The sequence below is a fragment of the Ornithorhynchus anatinus genome, chromosome 2 (genome assembly GCF_004115215.2).
Source record: "Ornithorhynchus anatinus isolate Pmale09 chromosome 2, mOrnAna1.pri.v4, whole genome shotgun sequence".
Classification (NCBI taxonomy): domain Eukaryota; kingdom Metazoa; phylum Chordata; class Mammalia; order Monotremata; family Ornithorhynchidae; genus Ornithorhynchus; species Ornithorhynchus anatinus.
The window spans coordinates 138336871-138357334 of record NC_041729.1 but is presented as its reverse complement, the minus strand read 5'-3'; the positions used below and the strand labels follow the sequence as shown (position 1 = coordinate 138357334).

Here is a 20464-nt window from a genome sequence, read left to right as displayed (position 1 = left end):
CCCATACCAAACTTGTCTTATGCTGTCGAGTCGTTTCTGACCCATAGTGACTCCAGGGAGACATCTCTCCCAGAACGTCCCACCTCCATCTTCAATCGCTCTGGTAGTATAGTAATGGTAATAATAATAATGATTATTAATTAATGATATGTATTATTAAGTGCTCAATAAATACGATTGAATGAATAATTACGGCATTTGTTGAGCGCTTACTCTGTGCCAGACACTGTACTAAGTGCTGGGGTGGATACAAGCAAATTGGGTTCCTGTCCCACTTGGGGCTCACAATCTTAATCCCCATTTTACAGATGAGGTAACTGCGGCACAGAGAAGTGAAGTGACTTGCCAAAAGTCACACAGCAGGCAATGTCAGTGCTGAGATTAGAACCCATGACTTTTCTTGGTAAAAATAAAGAAGTAGTTTACCATTGCCTTCTTTTGCACTGTAAACTTGAGTCCCTACTTTTGACTCTCTCCTTTGCTGCCGCTGCCCAGCAAAGGTGAGTTTTGATTTGTAGCAGATTCATTGCCTTCCACCCGCTAGTCATTTCCCAAGCTAGGAATGGAACGGGTATGCCTCTGCTTGACTCTCCCTCCCGCAGCCGAGATCGGTAGAGTCCTGGAAACTGATGCTCTTAACACTGCCCTCTGCACTGAACTCAACTCCCTCGCTCTCCTGCCCCTCCACCAGCCTCATACCACTAACCTGCAGCCCTAGATCACCTCTACACTATGGTTCCTCCGCTCTTTTTTTAGGTCCATGAAACACTGCTCATAGAAATCCAGACACCTGGCTGTCCTTGTCCATACCAACTTCACCCTCCCCTGATTAATTGTGTCCTCTCCTCCATCTGACATTAACACTTTTCCATCCTTATCAACTCCCATTCCCAGAATGAGCTACCTGTTCCAGACGCTTAACTCCTTCCTCAAACCCCCTGTTCCGCTGCAATCCCATCTCTTAACCCTTGTGGCCTGGCCATTTACCACATTGATAAAACTGAAATTATCTGGCACAATCTATCTAAAATCTCACCACTCCTCTCTGTCACTATCTCCCGTCAGCAATATATAGGGGTTCCTAGGAGAGAATACCCCCAAAAGGAAAGAACCGCCCCATAGCCCTGGTCAAATTACCAGTCCAAGAACAACACATCAAGAGGTCCGCAACAATGCAGTTTACTGGCTCGCATGTACAATAGTTTAGGGACCAGCACTCTCTGGCCCACAGAGAAAACCATTGTTCCCTGGACCCATTTTATTAATAATAACAATAATAATTGTGGTATTCACTCAGTGGGGCTGGGTTGGAGGGAGAGCAAAGGGAGTGGGTCGGGGTGATGCAGTGGGGGGAGCTGAGGAAAAGGGGGGCTTAGTCTGGGAAGGCCTTTTGGAGGAGGTCAGCCTTCTTTAGGGCTTTGAAGGGGGGAAGTATGATTTATGTCTAACCTCAGTCCCTCACATGAGGCCTGGTCAGCAGCCAAGGAGCCATTAGGCAGGTGAGTCAGTGGGGCAGGCTCAGAGCAGTCATTCAAAAGTATTTATTGAGTGCTTACTGGGTGCAGAGCACTGTACTAAGCACTTGGGAGAGTACAATATAACAATATACAGACACGTTCCCTGCCCACAACATGCAGGAGTTCTCCCTCCTGCTTAGATTCTAAGCCCCAGGTGGGACAGGGACGGTGTCCATCCTGATTATCTTCTATATACCCCAGAGTTTAAAACAGTGCTTAAAAAGGGGTAAGCGCTTAAGGAATTCTATAAAGAGAACAATTGTGGATTTGGTAAGTGTTTACTGTGTGCTAAGTACTGGAGTAAATTCCATACAATCAGATTGGACATAGTCCCTGTCCCCCACGGGGTTCGGATTCTAGGGAAGGCATTTTATCCCTATTTTTAAGGATGAAAAAACTGAGGCAAAGCAAAATGAAGTTCCTTGCCCAAGGTCATACAGCAGGCAAGTGATGGTGCCAGGATTAGAAAGAACAAGTGAGAAGGAAGCAAAAGAGAAAATAGTGCCAGGCACTGCCAATATTAGCATGAAAACACAAGAGGAAGCCTTTTCTGTGGGTCCGATGAGGCCAGGATTGTGGGTTGAAAGCAGCATGGCCTAGTGGCTAGAGCACAGCCTTAGCAGTCAAAAGAATCTGATTCTAATCCAGGCTCCGCCACTTGTCTGCTGTGCGACCCTGGGCAAGTCACTTGACTTCTCTGTGCCTCCGTTGGTTCATCTCTCAAACGGGGATTAAGACTGTCAACCCCAAGTGGCACAGGGACTGTGTCCAACCTGATTTATTTATTCATTTATGTGTATTAATGTCTGTCTTCCCCTCTAGACTGTGAGCTCGTTGTGGGCAGGGAATGTGTCTTTTTGTGGTTGTGTTGTATCTCCCAAGTGCCTAGTACAGTGCTTTGCACACAGTTAAGCGCTCAATAAATACGATTGAACGAATGAATGATTTTCTTGTATCCACCTCAGTGCTTAGTATGGTGCCTGGCACATAGTAAGCATCTAACAAATACCACAGTTATTATTATTAATAATAATAACGTTGGTATTTTTTACGCGCTTACTATGTGCACAGCACTGTTCTAAGCACTGGGGTGGATACAGGGTAATCAGGTTGTCCCACGTGAGGCTCATAGTGTTCATCCCCATTTTACAGATAAGGGAACTGAGGCCCAGAGAAGTTAAGTGACTTGACCACAGTCACACAGGGATCCCAGCTCTGCCACTTCTCAGCTGTATGACTGTGGGCAAGTCACTTCACTTCTCTGTGCCTCCGTTCCCTCATCTGTAAAATGAGGATGAAGACTGTGAGCCCCAAGTGGGACAACCTGATTTCCCTGCACCTACCCCAGCGCTTAGAACAGTGCTCTGCACATAGTAAGCGCTTAACAAATACCAACATTATTACGAGTGGTAGAGGCAGGATTTGAACCCATGACCCATATTATTGAATCAAAGAGAGAAGTTTTACCATCATCGGTGTCCACATAGGACAACCGCACAAATCGTAAGCTCTCTGAGGGCCAGAGGCATGTCTATGACCTGAACTGTGCCCTCCCAAGTGCTCTGCAGAGTTCAGTAAATACTAGTGATTCATAGAATGATTGGATCCACCCAGAGAAGGTCCAGGGCTTAAGCAGACTACTGTCATTCAATTAATTCGTTCATTCGATCACATTTATTGAGCGCTTACTGTGTGCACAGCACTGTACTAAGCACTTGGAAAGTACAATTAGGCAACAAATAGAGACAATCCCTACCCGGTAACAGGTTCACAGTCTAGAAGGGGAGAGAGAGACAACAAAACGAAACAAGTAGACAAGCATCTACTGCATGACATTATCAATCCTCGCTGCACGTCTAATATATTGCAGAGGCACGTGCATTCTGGAAAGGGGCGGAAAAGACGCTCTTGCCTCTGGGCAGCCACGTGTCTGAAACAGACCCTGTCTCCTTCCCTCTTCTTGTCTTTCCCTCTAGACCGTTAGCTCGCTATGGGCTGGGAACGAGTCTACCAACTCTGTTGAGTTGTCCTGTCCCAAGCACTTAATACAGTGCATGGCACAGAGAAAGCGCTCATGATGTAATGGCAAAAGCACGGGCTTGGGAGTCAGAGGATGTGGGTTCTAATCCCGACTTTGCCACTTGGCTGGGTGAAGACTACTTGTTTTGTTTTGCTCTGTTTTGTTTTGTTGACTGTCTCCCCCATTTAGGCTGTGAGCCAGTTGTTGGCCAGGGATTGTCTCTATCTGTTTGCAAACTGTACATTCCAAGTGCTTAGTACAGTGCTCTGCACATATTAAGCGCTCAATAAATACGATTTAATTGAATGAAAGTCACTTCACCTCGCCGTGCCTCAGTTACCTCATCTGCAAAATGAGCATCAATAAAAATAATAATAATAATGGCATTTGTTAAGCGTTTACTACATGCCAAGCACTGTTCTACACTATGAGTCCCATGGGAGTCCCAGAGACTGTGTCCAGCCTGATTACCTTGTGTCTACCCCAATGCTTAATGCATTCAATTGTACTTATTGAGCGCTTACTACGAGCAGAGCATAATCATGGTATTTGTTAAGCACTTACTATGTGCCAAGCACTGTTCTAAACCCTGGGGTAGATACAAGGTAAGCAGGTTGTCCCACGTGGGGCTCACAGTCTTAATCCCCATTTTACAGATGAGGTAACTGAGGCACAGAGAAGCTAAGTGACTTGCCCAAAGTCACACAGCTGACAAGTGGCAGAAGCGAAATTAGAACCCATGACCTCTGACTCCCAAGCCCTGGCTCTTTCCACTAAGCCACTCTGCTTCTCAGCACGCTTAGACTGTGCTTGGCACATAGGAAGCACTTCACAAATGTCATCATTATTATTACTATCATTATTATTATTATTATTACTATTAAAGAGCATAGGCTTGGGAGTCAGCGGTCGTGGGTTCTAATTCTGACTCCGCCACTTGTCAGCTGTGTGACTTTGAAAAGTTACTTAGCTTCTCTGTGCCTCAGTTACCTCATCTGTAAAATGGAGATTAAGACTGTGAGTGAGCCCCGTGTGGGACAACCTGATTACCTTGCATCTCCCCCAGCTCTTAGAACAGGGCTTGGCACTTTTTTTTATTATTACCATTATTATTATTGGATACAATTGATTCTATTTCTCTCCAGGTAATCCAGGATGGTCGGAGCCCTGGAAAGAGAGGCTCAGACGGCCTACTACTGTCTCCACCGTGACCACGAGATGGAACCATCTTGACTAGAGCCACGGGTAGATTTAGAGAAGCAGCGTGGCTTAGTGGCAACAGCGTGGTTTGGGAGTCAGAGGTAGTGGGCTCTAATCCCGCCTCCGGCACTTGTCAGCTGTGTGACATCGGGCAAGTCACTTAACTTCTCTGTGCCTCAGTTACCTCATCTGTAAAATGGGGATTAAAACTGTGAGCCCCACGTGGGACAATCTGATTACCCTGTATTTACCCCAGTGCTCAGAACAGTGCTTGGCACATAGTAAGTGCTTAACAAATACCACACTTATTATATTTCCAGGATGGAAAATGACCAGCCTGCTTCCCGCCCGCCCCCAACTCGTCCTGTTCCCGTGCCTCCCTCTCCCACCAATCCGGGAGAAACAATGTGGCCTGGTGGAAAGAGCCCGGGCCTGGGAGACAGAGGACTGGGTTCTAATCCCTACTCCGCCACGGCTGTGTGACCTGGGGCAAGTCACTTACCTCTTACTCTGACTCGCTTTTCTCATCTGTAAAATGGGGATCAAATACCTGTTCTCCTTCCCCCTTAGACTGCGAGCCCCATATGGGACAGAGACTGGGTCTGTCATGATTATCTTGTCATGATTAACACAGCACAGTGCCTGGCCTCTAGGAAACTTTGAAAAATACTTCTATTACTATCCCTTCTTCATGCTCATTCATTTAGTCGTATTGATCGAGCGCTTACTGTGTGCAGAGCACTGTACTAAGTGCTTGGAAAGTGCAGTTCAGCAATAAAGAGAGACAATCCCTGCCCACACTGGTCTTCCAGACTAAAAGTGGGGAGACAGACATCAAAACGAGTAAACGGGCATCAATAGAAATAAATAGAAATATATATTCTGGCATCAATATAAATAGAATTATGGATATATTCACATCAGAACAAGTAAAGAGGCAACAATATAAGTAAACAGAATTTTAGCTACGTACATATATTCAGAAGTGCGGTGGGGCGGGGATGGGGGGTAGAGCAAAGGGAGCGGGTCGGGGTGACGCGGAGGGGGAGCTGAGGAAAGGGGGGCTTAGTCTGGGAAGGCCTCTTGGAGGAGGTGAGCCTTCAGCAGGGCTTTGAAGCGGGGGGAAATATGATTTATGTCTAACCTCAGTCCGTCACATGAGGCCAGGTCAGCAGCCAAGGAGCCATTAGGCACGGGAGCCAGTGGGGCAGACTCAGAGCAGTCATTCAATCGTATTTATTGAGCACTTATTCTGTGCAGAGCAATGTACTAAACGCTTGGGGGGAGTACAATACAACAATAAACGGACACATTCCCTGCCCACAGTGAGCTTAGAGTCTAGAAGGGGGGAGACAGACATTAGTAGAAATAAACAAGTTACAGATATATTGGGCCGGAAGGGCCAGCTGGAGGACTTGGGGGGAGGGGAAAGGAAGCCAGAAAAACTTCAATCCCCAGTGGGGATGAAGAACCAGGAAACAAGGGGAGGCCGGGGAAGGTTGAGCTACTCAGATGGCCAGAGGGAAGCAGGAAGAGCAGGGGGATGGGGGAAGTTGGCTGTGTGTACACAGAGGGTGTGTAATCACCACTGCGCACACAGGCACACCTCATAATAATAATAATCATAATAAGATTAGTGGTATCTGTTTAGCGCTTGTGTGCCAAAGCCCGAACTAAGCGCTGGGGTAAATACAAGGTAATCATGTCGGACCCTCATCAGGATCGCGGCTTTAATCCCCATATCACAGATAAGGAAACTGAGGCCCAAGGATGTGAAGCAAGATTAGAATCCAGGTCCTCTGACTCCCGGGACTGGGCTCTTTCCATTAGGCCACATAAACCCATAGTCACACCCACACATACAATCGATCCACCGTATTTATTTTCAGAATAACACAGACAGATGCTCACCGAGGTACTCCAGTACACCCAAAGACACACAGCACAGACAAGCCTGGGTACACACACGAACTCACAAACATACACACAAACAACACACAAACGCGAACGCTCGGGCAGATCTCCAAAATGCTGCTGAGAGCACTTGTGTACCCCTTCACAGACAAACCACCCCAATAGACTTAAAATGTAAAGCGAGAAGCACGTATACACAGCTACGTAAACACCATCACACACACAGATATACATCCAGACGTTCGGAAACACACTCTCACAGAAAGACGAGGCAGGCACACATGCATACACACCCACGCAAATCGATGAGAGAGTCACATACATACTTACGCAGAGAGACACACGCGTTCACACTCATGTACACAGGCAGGCACCCTACTGAGGCGTACAAATCAATCAACCGTCATTATTAAGCACTCACCATGTGCACAGCACAATACTAAGTAAAAAAATGGTGGTATTTGTTAAGCGCTTACTATGTGCAAAGCACTGTTCTAAGCGCTGGGGGAAACAAGGCGATCAGGTTGTCCCACGTGGGGCTTACAGTTTTAATCCCCATTTTACAGATGAGGTAGCTGAGGCACAGAGAAGTTAAGTGACTTGCCCAAAGCCACAGAGCTGGCAAGCGGCGGAGCCGGGATTCAAACCCATGAACTCTGACTCCCAAGCCCGGGCTCTTTCCACTGTGCCACGCTGCTTCTCTAAGTAATGATAATGTTTGTATTTGTTAAGTGCTTACTATGTGCAGAGCACTGTTCTAAGCGCTGGGGTAGATACAGGGTCATCAGGTTGTCCCACGGGAGGCTCACAGTCTTAATCCCCATTTTACAGATGAAGGAACTGAGGCACAGAGAAGTTAAATGACTCGCCCACAGTCACACAGCTGACAAGTGGCAGAGCCGGGATTCGAACCCGTGATCTCTGACTCCCAAGCCCGGGCTCTTTCCACTGAGCCACGCTGCTTCCCGTGGTACTTGGGAGAGTACAATACAACAGAGTTGGGAGACATATTCCCTGCCCACAGTGAGCTCACAGGCTAGAGGGGGAGAGAGAAATTAATATAAATAAATTATGGCCAGGCGCGTAAGTCCTTTGGGGCTGAGGGAGGGACAAATAAAAGGTGCAAATCCAAGAGCGAGGGCAAATATAAGCATACATCTCTCCACATTCAGAAACATCCATTCACAGACCCACCCATCACACACACACACACCCCGCACCTCTTCCCCACGAGGCTCCACCACCCAACGAGGGAAGGAGATCTACCCAGTCCAAGGATCGAGCAATCGTATTTATTGTAAATTTATTGCAATAATCGTATTTAAGCAAAGGTATCTACTGAGCGCTTACTGTGCGCAGAGCACTGGACTAAGCACTCGGGAGAGTCGATAAGAAGCCTGCCCAGGAGGATGAGTCGGACAGAGGTGCGGGTGGTCAGAGACCAGGGGCACGGAGCCCCTCTGCCCCCTTCCCCTGAGGAATGGAGGTGGCGGTCACCTGCTCCCTTGGCCCCTTCTCCCCTGGCCCCACACCGACCGGGGGGGACGTTGGCCGCTCGCCAGCCCACACCCTTCCTGCCCCAATCCCACCCGACGGCAGGAAACGACCAGGTGACTTGCTGGCCCCCAGACGACCCTTCCCTCTGCGGCTGTGGCTCTGAATGTACCAGGTCTGAGGAAAGGGAGAGGGGGGAAGCCTCCATCCTTAGCCTCGCTTCCTAATTTTCCGCTCCCAATTAGCAACCCTTCTGCTCCCCAGACCCTGATTCACAGTCCCCAGGCCCCTCCTCCCAGGACCTGGTCGCAGATAATAACTGTGGTATTTATTATTTATGATAATAAGAACGATTATTATTATGGTATTTGTTAAGCGCTTACTATGTGCCAAGCACCGTTCACCGTGCTGGGGTAGATACAGGGTAATCGGGACGTCCCACGTGAGGCTCACAGGCTTAATCCCCATTTTACAGATGAGGTATCTGAGGCCCAGAGAAGTGAAGTGGCTCGCCCAAGGTCGCGCAGCAGGCAAGTGACGGAGCAGGGATTAGAACCTACGTCCTCTGCCTCCCAAACCCCTGCTCTTTCCACTAAGCCAGTTATTTGTTAAGCGCTTACTAGGCGCCAGGCACTGTACTAAGCACTGTACGAGCAATTCAGGTTGGACACACACGGGACTCACAGTCTCAATCCCCATTTTCCAGATGAAGTGAAGCCCGGAGAAGTGAAATGACTGGCCCAAGGTCACACGGCAGAGCTCCCAGCCATCCCTAGCCCCAAGCCCCAGCCCCCTAGCCCCTGCAGGGGCCCCCAACTTGCAGTCTCCATCCCTCAGGCCCTGCTCCCAGGACCCAACCCTCAGGAGCCCACGCCCAGGCCCTTGTCCCTAGCCCATGGCTAGCCACCCCCACCACCCCCTACTCCCAGCCCCCAGCCCAGGGTCCTCTAGGGAAGCAGCATAGCTCAGTGGAAAGAGCCCGCACTTGGGAGTCGGAGGTCACGGGTTCGAATCCCGGCTCTGCCACTTGCCAGCTGCGTGACTGTGGGCAAGTCACTTCACCTCTCTGAGCCTCAGTTACCTCATCCGTAAAATGGGGATTGACGGTGAGCCTCACGTGGGACGACCCGATTACCCTGGATCTACCCCCAGTGCTTAGAACAGTGCTCTGCACATAGTAAGGGCTTAACAAATACCAACGTTATCATTATTATTATTACACTCAGGCCCCAGCCCCAGCCCACCCCCCGGCCCTCCACTCCCAGCTCCCGCCGCCAACCCCAGCTCCCTGGTCCGCAGCCCATCACCAACCTCTGGTCCCGGTCCCCCGGGCCCGGCCCCAGCCGTCCACCCCCAGCCCCCTGGCCCGTACCCATCACCAACCCCCAGCCCTCCACTCCCAACCCCCCGGCCCCAGCCCCTAGCCTTAATTCATCACCAGCCTCTAGCTCCAGCCCCCAGCCCCAGCCCCACTCCAGCCCCCGACCCTTCACTCAACCCCCAGCCCCAACCCGTCCTTAACCCATCGCCAGACCCCAAGCCCCCGTCCCTAGGTCATCGCCAGCCCTCGACCCTTCACTCCCGACCCCCAGCCCCCTTCCCTAGCCCATCGCCAGTCCCCAGCCCCCAGCCCTCGTCCCTAGCCCATCGGCAACCCCCAACCCCCGTCCCTAGCCCATCGCAGCGCCCAGCCCCCGTCCTTAGCCCATCGCCAGCCCCCAGCCCCGTCCCTAGCCCGTCGCCAGCCCCCGGCCCCCGGCCCTAGCTCGTCGCCAGCCCCCGGCCCCCGTCCTTAGCCCGTCGGCAGCCCCCGGCCCCCGGCCCTAGCCCATCGGCAGCCCCCAGTCCCCGCCCCTAGCCCATCGGCAGCCCCCGGCCCCAGCCCCCGCTGTGTCCGGGGATGGTGCGGGTGGCTGCGGCGGGGCGGGGCGGGGCGGGGCGGGGGTGGTGAGGCCGGGAGGGACGGAGGGAGGGAGGGACGGAGGGAAGCAGGCAGAGGGGGCCCCGCCCCGGGGTTGGGCCGAGGCCGGCCGGCCGAGCAGGAGGGACCAGCGGCGGCGGGAGGAGGGAGCGGCCCCGCACCGCACCGCACCGCCCGTAAGACGCTCCCGACCCCCGACCCCCGACCCCCCCTCAGCCCCGCGGGGCCCGGCCGGGACCGGACCCCCCTCCGGGCGTCCACCCCGTGGCTCCGGAACCTCCCCGCAGGGGGCTGCGCGGGGGAGGGGGGAGGACAGAGTCCCCTCCCCCTCCGGCTCGGTGCTGCCCTGCTCCCTCTGTGCCTCGGGCAGATCCGGGGAAAAGGGGATGGGGACGGGGGGGAAGGGGTCGGAATGGATGCGAGGAAGAGGAGGGGGCTGCAGCTGGGCAGTGGGGGGGGGGGGACATGGTCTTGGGACACGGTCCTCGGCCTTGTCCGGCCTCGCGTCCCAAGGGCCCGGGCCCTCCGAGGGGTCACCTGTGGGGGCTGCCGGACCCCCACCCCCTGCCCGGCAGCAGGGTGGGGGACCCCCGGACGCTTGGGGTGACCCCGCTGCAGGAGGGAGGGTCCGCGGGCCTGAGGAAGAACCCCCAGCCCTCCCCCTCCCCCCCAAAAAAGGCAACCCGATTCATTCCTTCCATCCTATTTACTGAGCGCCGGCTGTGTGCAGAACACTGTGCGAAGCGCTTCGAGAGTCCAATTCGGGGATCGAGAGAGGCCGTCCCTGAGTGGGTCGGACAAGATGTTCAGCCCCCCTTTTGCAGATGAGGAAACTGAGGCCTGTGAAAGTTAAGTGATTTTCCCAAAGTCGCGTAGCGGGCCAGTGGGGGAGTCAGGATGAGAGGCCGCGGGAAGCGGTGCGGCTTAGGGGAAATAATAATGTTGATATTTGTTAAGCGCCTACTTTGTGCAGAGCACTGTTCTAAGCGCTGGGGGAGATACGGGGTCATCAGATCGCCCCACGTGAGGCTCACGGTCTTAATCCCCATTTGACAAGGGCAGGGAGGCCCCGGGAGGCAGAGGATCTGGGTTCCAATCCCCCACCCTCTGTCTTTGAATGGTACCCGTTAAACGCTTACTACGTACCAGGCACCGTTCTAAACGCCGGGGTAGAGAGAGGCCAATGGGGTCGGACAGCGCTTCAGCCTGGGCCACGGAGGGGAAGGGGAGAGGTGTCTGGCCCGGAGGCAGGAGGATGGATGGGATGACCTCTGAAACGGCCCAGCCGTCGGAGAGCCGGATATTCATTCCTTCCTTCAAAAGTATTTATTGAGCGCTTACTATGTGCCCAGCACCGTACCGAGCGCTCGGAATGGACGTTTCGGCAACGGGGAACGTACAATTGGGCAACTAACTAGATACCAGCGTGGCTCAGTGGACAGAGCCCGGGCTTGGGAGTCGAAGGTCACGGGTTCGGATCCCGGCTCTGCCACTTGGCAGCTGTGCCTTCACTCCTCTGTGCCTCAGTTCCCTCATCTGGAAAATGGGGATTAAGACCGTGAGCCTCACGTGGGACCAACTGACCACCCCGTATCTCCCCCAGCGCTTAGAACAGTGCCCTGCACAGAGTAAGCGCTTAACGAATACCGACATTATTATACCCAGACCGCCCGCCGCAGACCCCATCCCGAGGGCCCCACCTACTTCGGAAACTGAGGCAGGGGCTGGGGTGAGGGCAGAAGTCATTGGTCCCCCGGGCTTCCGGGTCGAAGGTCAGCCTCGCCCACGCCCCACCCGTCGCCGCTGGGTCTCAGGTGATTCCGTCCTCGGAGGCTCTAAAATAAAGCCGGGTGAGGACCCGGGCCAGGCCCAGTTAGAAGGGGGAGAGATGGAGAGAAGGGGGAAGAGTGATCCCACATCCCAACCAGAACCCGTGCGCCCGGGGAAACGGAGCTGAGGACCTGGGTTGGTTTTTATTTTGGTTTTCTCACGGTAATAATAATGATGATGTCGGTATTTGTTAAGCGCTTACTGTGGGCAGAGCACTGTTCGGTAACAGGGCAATCAGGTCGTCCCACGTGAGGCTCGCGATCTTCATCCCCATTTTACAGATGAGGTAACCGAGGCCCCCGAGAAGTGAAGGGACTCGCCCACAGTCACACAGGCGCCAAGTGGCAGAGCCGGGATTCAAACCCATGACCTCTGACTCCCGCGCGCGGGCTCTTTCCACTGAGCCACGATTCGTTACCGTACTACACTAAGGTATACTGAGGCAGATTTGTTAGTCTACTAGAGAAGCAGCGCGGCTCCGTGGAGAGCGCACGGGGTGGGGAGTCAGAGGTCATGGGTTTGAATCCCGGCTCTGCCACTTGTCGCCTGTGTGACTGTGGGCGAGTCACTTCACTTCTCTGGGCCTGCGACCTCACCGGTAAAATGGGGATTCACCGTGAGCCTCACGTGGGACAAGCTGATGACCCTGTATCTCCCCTCCAGGGCTTAGAAGAGTGCTCTGCCCATAGGAAGCGCTTGACAAATACCAACATTGTATTCTATCGATCCCAGCTCTTAGTACAGCGCTCAGCACGCACTGATATCACAGTTATCATCATTAGGTGTCCCGACTCCCAGGCCCAGGCTCTCCCCGCTCGGGGCACCCAGGTTGAGGACGGGGTCCGCGCGAGGGGCCGGTAGGGGCTTCGGGGAGGTGGCTCCTCCGCCGTCCCGCGCCGACCCCGTCCACTCCACCTTCCCCAGGTGTCCGCCCCCTGACATGCTGCGGCTTCCGGCCCCCGACGGCCCACCTCCCCAGCTCGGGCATGCCCGTCCACAGTCCTCTGCGGGGCAAGAGCTTCTACGGGCGCGAGTGGGCCCTGCAGCAGCTGCAAGACTGGCTGGACGGAGCGAGCGGGGAGCGGGAGCCGCCCGGGGCATCGCCCCCGCCCTGCGTGCTGGTGACGGGCGCCGCCGGCAGCGGGAAGACCGCGCTGTGCTCCGAGGCGCTGTGGCCCACCTCGGAGGCCGGGCGCCGCGCGGGGCTGGGCGCCCGGGCCCTGGCCTGGCACTTCTGCCGCGCCCAGGATGCCGCCACCCTGGCCGTGCCGGGCTTCGTCCGGAGCCTGGCGGACCAGATTGGCCGCTGCCGGCTGCTGCCCTCCGAGCACCGCCGCCGCCTGGCGGAGCCCCAGGTCGAGGCCGCCCTGGAACCTGACGTCTGCGACAGGGACCCCGATGAGGCCTTCAAGAGGTGAAGAGATCGGAGATCGGGACACCCCGCGGCCCGGTCCCCCCCCCCCCCCCCCCGCCGGGCTCACCCCCCCGGCCCCGAGACGCCCCTCCCCGCCCCGCCTCAACTCACCTCCCGCTTCTCCCTCTCTCCGCAGGGCCGTGCTGCTGCCCCTCCTGGCCCTGCCGCCCCCGGCCCGGCCTCTCCTGCTGCTGGTGGACTCGGTGGACGAAGGGGCCGACGGGGAGGGGCTCGGGGGCCGGGGGCCGCCGGGCCGCAGCGGGGGCATCGCCGAGCTGCTCTCCTCGCACCTCCGCCTGCTACCGCCCTGGCTGCTGCTCGTCTGCTCTGCCCGCAGTGAGGGGGCCCTGGGCCAGGCCACCTTTCCCGGTGAGAGCTCCCCCCGGCCTCCATCCCGCCCCCCCCGCCCGTCCCCCCGCCCCTCAGCGACCCCGGGGCTCCGGGCTGCCTCCCCCGGAGAGAGATTCCCCCTGGAGATCGGGAAGCGGCGTGGCTCAGTGGAAAGGGCACGGGCTCTGGAGTCAGAGGTCATGGGTTCGGATCCCGGCTCGGCCACTTGTCAGCTGTGTGACTTTGGGCGAGTCACTTAACTTCTCGGTGCCTCGGTTACCGCATCTGTCGAACGGGGGTGAAGACTGTGAGCCCCACGTGGGACCACCTGATTCCCCTGTGTCTACCCCAACGCCTAGGACAGTGCTCGGCACACGGTAAGCGCTTAACGAATACCAACATTATTAGATCACGATGACTCGTGTGGTATTTCTTGAGAGCTCACAGTGCGCTACGCGCAGCACTTTGAGCGCCGCGGCACGGCCGGGTCGCTCAGATAATAATGATGTCGGTATCTGTTAAGCGCTTACTATGTGCGGAGCACTGTTCTAAGCGCTGGGGTAGAGACAGGGGAATCGGGTTGCCCCGCGTGGGGCTCACAGTCTTAATCCCCATGTTACAGATGAGGTAACTGAGGCACAGAGAAGCGAAGTGACTCGCCCACAGGCACCCAGCTGACGAGTGGCAGAGCTGGGATTCGAACGCATGACCTCTGACTCCAGAACCCGGGCTCTTTCCACTGAGCCACGCTGCTTCTCTACCCACCCACCCGGGTCCGGGAGATCGGACCCGGTCCCCGTCCCACGCGCGGCTCAGAGTCTAAGGGAGAGGGAGAACGGGGGTTGAGTCCCTCCCGTAGAGGGGACGGAACCGAGGCACGGAGCAGTTAAGTGACTTAACGAGAGTCACGCGGCGGGCCGGTGGCAGAGGCGGGATTAGGCCTCGGATCCTCCGACTCCCGGGCCCGTACCGTTTCCCCTCCCGGACGTAAAGGCGCACGCGTGCACGCCCACACGCAGGCGAACAACACACGTGCGCACACGTGCCGTACAGCACAGGGGCTTCCAGGTGGGGCTGCCGGCCCAGCCCGGGGCCCCAGTGTCCCCTCCTCTTCGGAGAACTGGCCACTCCCGAGCAAGGGGCACGATCCGGGGGGAGGGGGGGATGTAGCCCGGGAGTCAGAAGGACCTGGGTTCAAACGCGGCTCCACCACTCAGCCGTCCGCTGGGTGACCTAGGGCGAGTCACTTCACTCCTCTGGGCCTCGGTCACCTCATCCGTAAAACGGGGACTCAAACGGTGAGCCCCGTGCAGGACGGGGACCGCGTCCGACCCGTGGTGCCCGCCTTGGCCCCGGCGCCCGGTACGGCGCCCGGCACGTAGGAAGAGCTTAAGAGATGCCGCGGCCGATATCGTGACCGCCCGGGCCTCCTCCCCCAAGGCGCCAAACTGCCCTCCGGCCCGCCGGTCCCCACCCCGCCGCCTCCCGGCCCCGGTGACCCTCCTCTCCCGTGTCTCTCTCTCTCTCTCTCTCTCTCCCTCCCTCCCTCTCCCTCTCTCCCTCCGTGTGTCTGTCTCCCTCCCTCCCCTTGCGTCTCGCCCTCCGTCCCTGCCGCCGGCCCCAGAGGCCCGGCGGCTCAGCCTGGACGACCCCCGTCAGGCGAGCACGAGGCGGGACTGCCAGTCCTACATCCTGCGGCGGCTGGAGCGGGAGGCGGCCCTGGAGGGAGGAGGCCCCCTGAGCCCCGGCGCGGCCGAGGCCCTGGCCCAGCTGCAGGTCAAGAGCGGCGGCTGCCTGCTGTACCTGGAGCGGGTGCTGGACGCCGTGGCCGCGGGCGGCCTGCGCCTGGGCGACGCACGCCACGTGCCCGCCACCCTCAACGGCCTCTACCTCTGGCTGTGCCAGCGCCTGTTCCCGGGGCGGGGGTTCCCCCGGGTCCGGCCGCTGCTGGACGCCCTCCTGGCCGCCCCCCGGCCCCTGCCCCCGGAGCGCCTCTACGCGGCCCTGTGGGCCCGCCACCCGGGCACGGGCCGGGAAGACTTCGAGGCGCGGCTGGCGGCCCTGGCCCCGCTGCTGGCCGAGGGGCCGCGGGGCTCCGTCCTGCTGTTCCACCACAGCCTGGCCGAGTGGCTGCAGGACGTGAAGCACTGCACGCCGGCCTTCCTGTGCCGGGCCGGGGACGGGCACGCCGCGCTGGCCCTGGCCCTGGGCGCCCGGGGGCCGCGCCTGGCGCCGGCCGGGGTCCGCCGGCTGGCCCGCCACCTGGCCCTGGCCCGCCTGCCCGGGCTGGGGCCCTGCCACCGGGCCCTGTGGCTGGTGTGGAGCGGCGCCCCGGTGGACGGCTGCCTGGCCCCGCCGCGGGGGACGCCGCCGTGGGAGCCCGAGGCGCTGCAGCTGCTGGTGCGGGCCGGGGCCCGGCCGGCCGCGGCGGGCGGGCCGGCGTGGGGGGTGGCCGGCGGGGCCCTGCGGCTGCTGCTGGAGCACGACGGCGCCTGCGTCAACCGGCGCGACGAGCACGGACGCACCCTGCTGGCCAGCGCGGCCCTCAGCGGCGACCACGAGGCCGCCGGCCTGCTGCTGGCCCGCGGCGCGGCCGTGGAGCCCCCCGACGGCCAGGGCCAGACCCCGCTGACCCTGGCCGCGCGGCGCGGGCACGCCCGGGTGCTGCGCTGCCTGCTGGCCCACGGCGCCCGCGTCGACCTGCCGGACTCGGAGGGCTGGACGGCGCTGCGGGCGGCCGCCTGGGGCGGGCACGCCGAGGCCGTGGGCGCCCTGCTGCGGGCCGGGGCGGCCGTGGACCGCGCGGACGCCGGCGAGCGCACGGCGCTGCGGGCCGCCGCCTGGGGCGGGCACGAGCCCGTGGTGCGGGCGCTGCTGCGGGCCGGGGCCGCCGTGGACCTGCCCGACGCCGAGGGCCGCACGGCCCTGACGGCCGCCGCCTACATGGGCCACCGGGGCACGGTGGAGCTGCTGCTGGCGCACGGGGCCCGGCCCGACCGGCCCGACGCCGACGGGCGCACGGCGCTCTGGGTGGCGGCGCTGGGGGTGCCCGACGGGCGGGACCCGGGGGCCGGGGCGGGCGGGCGGCGGGCACGCGGCCGTGGTGCGCCTGCTGCTGGCCCACGGGGCCCGGCCGGGGCTGCGCGACCGCGACGGCCTGACCCCGCTGCTGGCCGCCGCCTACGAGGGCCGGGCCGAGGTGCTGGGCCTGCTGCTGGCCGCCGGCGCCGACCCCGACGAGGCCGACGCGGAGGGGCGCACGGCCCTGCTGGCCGCCGCCGCCATGGGGCACTCCGAGGCCGTGGCCGCCCTGCTGGCCCGCGGGGCCGGCGCCGGGGCCCTGGACCCCGAGGGCCGCACGGCGCTGGGGCTGGCGGCCGCCGGCGGCGCCGAGGAGGCCGTCCGCACCCTGCTGGCGCACGGGCTGGACGAGAACCACCGCGACGACCGCGGCTGGACGCCGCTGCACCTGGCCGCCGCCGGGGGCCACGCGGCCGTGTGCTCGGCCCTGGCCGAGCGCGGCGCCCGCCTGGGCGAGGTGGACAACGAGGGCCGGCCGCCCCTGCTGCTGGCCGCCCAGGACGGCCACACGGACGCCGCCCGGCTCCTGCTGGACCTCGGGGCGGCCGTGGAGCAGCGCGGCTACGACGGCCGCTCGGCGCTCTGTCTGGCCGCCCTGGGCGGGCACGGCCGCCTCGCCCGCCTGCTGCTGGCCCGAGGCGCCGACCCGGACCCGCGGGACGCGGACGGGCGGCCCGTGGCCCAGCTCCTGGCCCTGGCGGGACGGGCCGACACGCTGGCGCTGCTCCTGGCGCGGGGCGCCGGGGCGGAGGGCCGGGACCCGGAGGGCCGGACGGCCCTCCACGCCGCCTGCTGGCTGGGCCAGCCGGGCCCCGCCCGCCTCCTGCTGCGGCACGGGGCCGCCGCCAACGCCCTGGACGCCGGCGGCCGCCCCCCGCTCCACTCGGCCGCCTGGGCCGGCCACGCCGAGCTCGCCCGGCTGCTGCTGGACGCCGGGGCCGCCGTGGACCAGGCCTGCGCCCAGGGCGCCACCGCCCTGGGGCTGGCCGCCCAGCAGGGTCACGTCGAGGTGGCGCGGCTGCTGCTGGCCCACGGGGCGGACCCGGCCCGCGCCGACGGGCGCGGCCGCACCCCGGTGCGGGTGGCCGCCCGCAGCGGGCACGGGGACCTCGTGCGGCTCTTGCTGCAGGGCCGCGGGCGCCCGGCGGCCGAGACCCCCGCCGCCGCGGGCGGCGGCCCGGCCCTCCCGCCCGGCGCCGGGGAGCCGAGCCCGGGCCGACCCCCGCCTCCGAGCCCGGCGCGGCGCAGCGGGGACGAGGGCGGCGGGGAGGAAAGACCCCTCGACCCCTTCGGCGTGCTGGACCCTCGGCTGCACCGAAAGCAGATGCTCAAGCTGCGGTTCGAGGGACCTACGCACGGGGCCGGCCCCCTGCGAGAGACGCCCATGTGAGGCAGCGGGCCGGGACCGTCGCGCCTCCGACGACTCTGACGCCGCTCCGGCCGCGGCTCCCCGGAAACCACGGAGCCGAGCGGCGCCCCGTTCTTTCGAGACCGTCTGGGCCAAAGGCGCGGGACGCCGCGCCACTGCGGGGGAAGGGGAGAGCCCCGCTCCATCTCGACCTCCTCCTCGCACCCCCGGCAGCGGGAGGGGTCTTCAGGACATCCGGAGGCACAGACCCCCGGGGCCAGACGGAGTTCCGAGACGTCATCTCTCCCAGCCAACAAACCGTTCCCGTCTCCGAGCGGACTAACGACAAGACCCCACCCCTCCCCAAACAAGGATCGACCACGTCCGTCCCTCCCTTAAAGACCTCCGTGAACGTACACTCTGCGCCCTCTCTCGGCCGCCGTCTTATTCCCCTGATGCTCAGGAAGTTCTTCCTCACGTCCACCTGCGATCTCTCCCGCTGTAATCCAAGACGGTTTTCTCCGATTCGGTCCCCGGAGACCGCCCGGTCGGCGCCGTCGCCTCCTCTTCCGGCTTTCTCTTGGCCGGTCTTCACATTTCCCTCCTCGGCCTCTTCGCCGATGTTCCTCCGTCGTCGTCGTCGTCGACAGTGCCATCCTTTTCGTCCCCGCCGGACCCCCCTTCCGTCCCCAGGCGTTGTTTGCGGAGCCTGGAAATCGACCCGGTGGGTCCGGCCCGCGTCCGGCTTGGGGCTGGGGTAGGCCGAAGGACCTCTGACCGTCTCCGCCTTATCGTACTCCCGTTGCTCCGTCCCACTGACGAAACACCAGTTATCTCACGTTCGTCCTGAGGTCCACTGTGATCCACCGGGGTCGTCTTCTACCGAATCCGTGCCTAGCCGGTCTGGTGGCCATCCTGGATTTCGGGGGCCTGTTTTTACAGCCCCCCACGAGAGCACTCCTCGGTACCCGTGACCGACCGATCCGCCCCGTAGGAGCGGACCGAGTCTCCCCAGTCGACCGAAGGCAGCTCGAGGTTCCGACCTGTCTCTCCGACAAGTTTTCCCCACCCTCAAATCCGGTGCCGAAAGGAGGGAGGCGGCCTGAGGGATCACGGGCTCCGGCTCCGGCTCCTGGGGGCCGACCGCTCCTTCCGCTCCCGGTGCTCCTTCTCTCCCGGAGGCTGTCGCCGCAGATGCCTACGCATTTCTCTAGTTTTTTCTCAGAGGACCGACACGTGCGCGAGTGCCCGCGGGAAGGGCCGGGGAATCGCCCCGGGAGGCGGGGCGACCGCAAGTTGCCGGGGGTCTCGGACGGCGGCCCCCTCGCGAGAAGCACCTGTGCTCTGGAGTCATAAACGAAGTGCGAGTTTGCCTTGTATTTACCATCTTCTTAAGACCCTTACTGACTTTGAAATGCACGTCGGTCATGCCACCCCAACCCTCGCTCCCTATTCCCGGCGCCCCATGCCTTGGTGTGCCCGCATTTATCCTGGGGCATGCTAGGGGCGTAGCCTGCCACCTCCAGCCTGCTCCTCTCCCACCCGCCCCCGACCTGACGGGAGCCGGTACCAGATGATTAGTCCAGAGAAAGCAGGCCCCGAGGGCAGGGGATGGGGAGGGGGAGGATTCGGAAGTTCGGGAGGAGCGGCGACAAGAGCTCCCGACATAGAGAAGGGAGAGAAAGAAGGTCCGGGGGAGGTCCGGGGTGTCCTGCTGGAAGGGATCCGAGGGATCTGGCTTCACCGTGGCCTTTTCCCTGCCCAGTTTCCCACCCCTCGCTCTGCTTCTCCCTTACGCCCCTCTCCCCCCCCCCCCCCCCCCGCACCCAACCGCAGCCTCTGCATCCAGGCCTTTGTCCTCGGGCCAAGGGTCGGCTCCCTCCCCGGCTGCCCTGAAGCCCGTGCCCGTCCCGGGGGAGCAGACCCCGTTTGACCTCTACGTTCTCGTTCAGTCATTCACGTGCCTGGCCCGTAAGCTCCGCTCCGGGGCGAGAGGGGCGGAGCAGGGCGGGGAGCGGAGTCCCAGACGCCCTGGTCAGGCCTGGCCACTGCTGGTCCCCTGGGAGGGTGGAGCAGGAGGTGCAGAGTCTGCCAAGGGCAGAACCAGCGGGAATGGGGCCCAACTGCCGCTCGGTTGCTCAACTGCCTAGGCGTGACAAGAGGAAGAACTTTCCACCTGGGGGAGTGGGAGGGAGGAGGGGTAAGGGATAGCGAAAACATTGGAAAGGGGCAGAAATGGGCTGGGGGCGGGGCCGGGTGGCAAGGGGAGGGCGAGGATGACTTCTGCGGAAGGCCGGGGACCCGGAGGCCCCGAATCCCCAGGCCCGGTGCCCGGCAACGGCTTGCTCTGTGACCTCAGAAGGCGGCGGGTGGTGGGGGGGGGGGGGGAGAGGGG

The 20464-nt window shown here is 60.7% G+C and overlaps 1 protein-coding gene across 1 annotated transcript in view; it reads left to right on the top strand.

The window, feature by feature from the left end:
* Window positions 1-18111, top strand: part of LOC103166957 (ankyrin repeat domain-containing protein 50-like) — a 35469-nt gene extending 17358 nt beyond the window's left edge. The window contains exons 3-6 of the mRNA XM_039914631.1: window positions 12821-13310; window positions 13447-13679; window positions 15265-16685; window positions 16729-18111. Of these exons, the coding sequence (XP_039770565.1) occupies window positions 12821-13310; window positions 13447-13679; window positions 15265-16685; window positions 16729-18111 (3527 nt within the window). The remainder of the gene's footprint in view (window positions 1-12820; window positions 13311-13446; window positions 13680-15264; window positions 16686-16728) is intronic.
* Window positions 18112-20464: the final 2353 nt, after the last annotated feature.